The 3,172-nt window shown below is 49.6% G+C and overlaps 1 protein-coding gene across 1 annotated transcript; it reads right to left on the bottom strand.

Annotated features, from left to right (window-relative positions):
• Positions 1 to 436: 436 nt before the first annotated feature.
• On the bottom strand, positions 437 to 2,065 carry LOC125944877 (putative nuclease HARBI1). Its single transcript, XM_049666296.1, has 2 exons — positions 1,057 to 2,065; positions 437 to 931 (listed from the first exon to the last, which is right to left on the bottom strand). Exons 1-2 carry the CDS (start codon positions 1,829 to 1,831, stop codon positions 543 to 545), a joined length of 1,164 nt encoding a protein of 387 aa, XP_049522253.1. The 5' UTR covers positions 1,832 to 2,065; the 3' UTR covers positions 437 to 542.
• Between the last annotated feature and the right edge of the window lie 1,107 nt (positions 2,066 to 3,172).

Here is a 3,172-nt window from a genome sequence, read left to right as displayed (position 1 = left end):
GTGTGCTTTATTCATTTTTCTATATTTAATGTGGCAATCCCGTTCCGCTGCATATATTACACTAACATGGGCTCTAAATTATTTCTGATTGTCACTAATTACTTTCAATTTTGTTTTAACCTTAATTTCAACTGCTATATAGTAACGATATCCGCTGTGAAAATGCCCGATATAGACGTGAGAACAAAGCGCGATCCTCACTTTTAAGAGCGCGCTGTGTGTGTTCACAAACATATAACTGTCTTATGTTTTCGTGACGTGCACAATTTCTTTAGGGAAAAAACTTCCTTTCAATCCATTTGTTTGTCATCTAAGACCATGGTCGGGAGTGTGTATGCATACCATGCGCAATGGGTGCATTACTTCAGAAAGAAATTTAAGTGCCTTTATGAACAATAGGTACAAAAACACTTTGTGATCTGGCAGCATGGATAATGATGACACGGACACGTACTGAGCAACCATAAACATGTTTAGTGTATAATAAAAAAAAGGACTCAGACAAAACAAACAAAACTTAATTCAAGAATGCTCCGTCAAGACTACAGAGCCTGTGCTATGGTGTCGCGGACAGTTGTTGCAAGGACCGATGCCTCTACCCCGCTGTCTGGGTCATTATACAAAACATTTGTTCCGCTGTCCACTTGCTCCTCATCGTCCACGGCGTCGCCGCTCCTGCTGGCAATATTGTGGAGGACGCAGGCCGCCATCACGATGTCCACAGCTTGCGGGATGGTAGCGACATCAACGTACGCCAGTCGTCGGAAGCGGGCCTTTAACAGGCCGAAAGCTCCTTCGATGACGACCCGCTGCTTGCAGTGGGTTGCGTTGAAGGCCTCCATCCATGGCTGCCAACTCGCTCCGCATTGACGGTATGGGGTCTGCAGCCAGACCAGCAATGGATAGGCACAGTCGCCGATCAGGTAACCTCCTGCAAGGATTTATTATCCGGCAGCTCGATCAAAACTATGCTACAATGGGAATTGTTCGATAAATCACCTAACAAAGTTAATTATAGAGGCTGCAACTGACTACATACAGATAATTTTTTCTTACCTTCGCACTTCGTTCCGGCATCTCGGAAAAGGGAGCTTTCCTGCAGTACCCGGGCATCGTGTGCGCTGCCAGGAAAGCCGATGAAAACGTGCGTAAACATCATGTCGGCGTTGCAGACTCCCTGTAAGATTATCGAGTGAAACTTCTTTCTATTGAAATAACTTTCCTCTGACTCGGAGGGTCTTGATATTCGGATGTGGCATCCGTCGACAGCCCCAATGACATCTGGCAGGCCGGCTTCCACGCCCCGGCGGTGATAGAGAGCTCGAAATGCCCTCTTGCTTCGTACGACGTCGTTGCCGTTGGGCCATTTAATCTCTCTTGCGCTGATACACATCAAGAAGTCGAGAACACGCCGGATTGAAGTGTGTACGCTTGACTCGCAGACATCGAATTTGTCAGCAATCGCATACATTGTAGTTTGCGTGCCGAGGTATGTCAGCGTTATCAGTACCGTCTTCTCAGCTGACAACTGTTTCCGTCCATGCGAACCTTGAGGGTAAAACGCTGACTTTTCAAATTCTTCGACAACAGCCGCAACTGAGCTTCTGGAAAGTCGAAACATCTTCTTAAACTCCATGTCCATGTATGCCGGCACAACCCGCTCCACGTACAGGGGAACCCTGTGCCGATCCTGCCTCACAAATCGAGCCACCAAAAGGTTTATGGCATGCTCGTCCACTTCGTCACGTTCCTCTTCAATAGCCTCGTATGCATCCAACAGTTCGATTGCTGCTTGAAGCAGCACGGCAATCTCGTCCGCCGCAGCCGCCATCTTCTACAAGCAGATGACGGAGCAGACGACACTGAGCGAACGGCAGCGTCTAGCAGCGTCGGCACGGTAGCGCCAGCTGCCGGCTCTTCGATTTCGCGAGGCTCGCGGCCGCCTCGGGCTGCCCGAGACTTGCCGGTAACTTTTGGCCCATGTGACCACAATGCCAGCATGACGTCATTTCCTGTCAGAGAGCTGCCGTCTGGCTGCCTGAACAACGAAAATCGAAGAGGCCCACTGTCGCACTCTGTTCGCGCAGCTAATCAGACCGCTAAGCATGACCGTGTTGGAACACGAGCGATTTGGCGTTGCGGGCTGTAATTACCGATGCGCAAGCGCACAAGTGAGCAACGCGGCGGGGACGAGCAAGGAGCGCGCTTACCAGATAGCAGACAAACCGGAAGTCGTAGTTCTTGTTCGCCCAATGGAGATCGTTTCCGCAGTTGACATCACCAGATTCCCCCTGCTGACGTCGTGACGACCGCTGGGGTTACCGGAAAGGCGAGGGGAGGAGGATGGCTTTGTTCTTTTTTTTTTTTTTTTTTTTTGTGGCGCGCCCGCGGCGCGTAGCGCTGCAGCGTTTGGCATCGTTGATCGCGACGGCATTCTGAACTCGATGCGCGTGTTTACTTGAAATGTTCAAAAAATATCTGAGGTCGTTTAGGGGCCCTTTAGAAAGGCCGTATTGTGAGCCCCGCGGCGTAAGCTTCGATTTATTTGCCCTTTAAATTGCGTTCTCGAGTACGCGGAAACAAAATTTTGCAGCGGCTGCGCGGGCGCGCGTGGTTGCGACGCGCTTGTTCACGCTGCTCAACCTGTATACGCATCCGCTACTGTCCCGAACTCCAGCAAAATGGGAGACGCTGTCGTCTGCTTGGCCATACTGGAATCAGGTGAAAGAAAAAAGTTGTGCCTCCCAAGCGGAGCCTACAGGAAGCTAGTGGCAGCATTGGAAAATTTCGCCGCTGTCGGCGACAACATGCTGATGAGTTTGGCGCTATATTTAATTTCTTACAAGGGTTAGGTTTTTATTATGTCCCGAGATTCTGGCTCGGTTCTGCCCCCCCCCCCCCCTTCTCTAAAAAAAGTTTAAAAAAAGAAGAAAATAAATTCTGGGTACATCTCGGTAGCAATGCATCTGTATTGATCAACTTGTTTGTAGAGGCTGCCCCTAAAAGAACCTGTGTTTCCCAGATCCGGATACATGATGCCGTCTTTGATGACTTTGTAGACCTTGAAGAAGAAACAGGTGTGCCCGACAAAGCCAAACTGAAAGTGGCCAGAAAAGAGGCCATTCCTACTGATGTGAGCAGTTCCTACCAATTAAGTTCATGACTGTGCGAT

The sequence above is a fragment of the Dermacentor silvarum genome, chromosome 4 (genome assembly GCF_013339745.2).
Source record: "Dermacentor silvarum isolate Dsil-2018 chromosome 4, BIME_Dsil_1.4, whole genome shotgun sequence".
In the NCBI taxonomy this organism is placed as follows: domain Eukaryota; kingdom Metazoa; phylum Arthropoda; class Arachnida; order Ixodida; family Ixodidae; genus Dermacentor; species Dermacentor silvarum.
The sequence above is the reverse complement of the archived record's forward strand: the minus strand, read 5'-3'. Positions and strand labels throughout refer to the sequence as shown.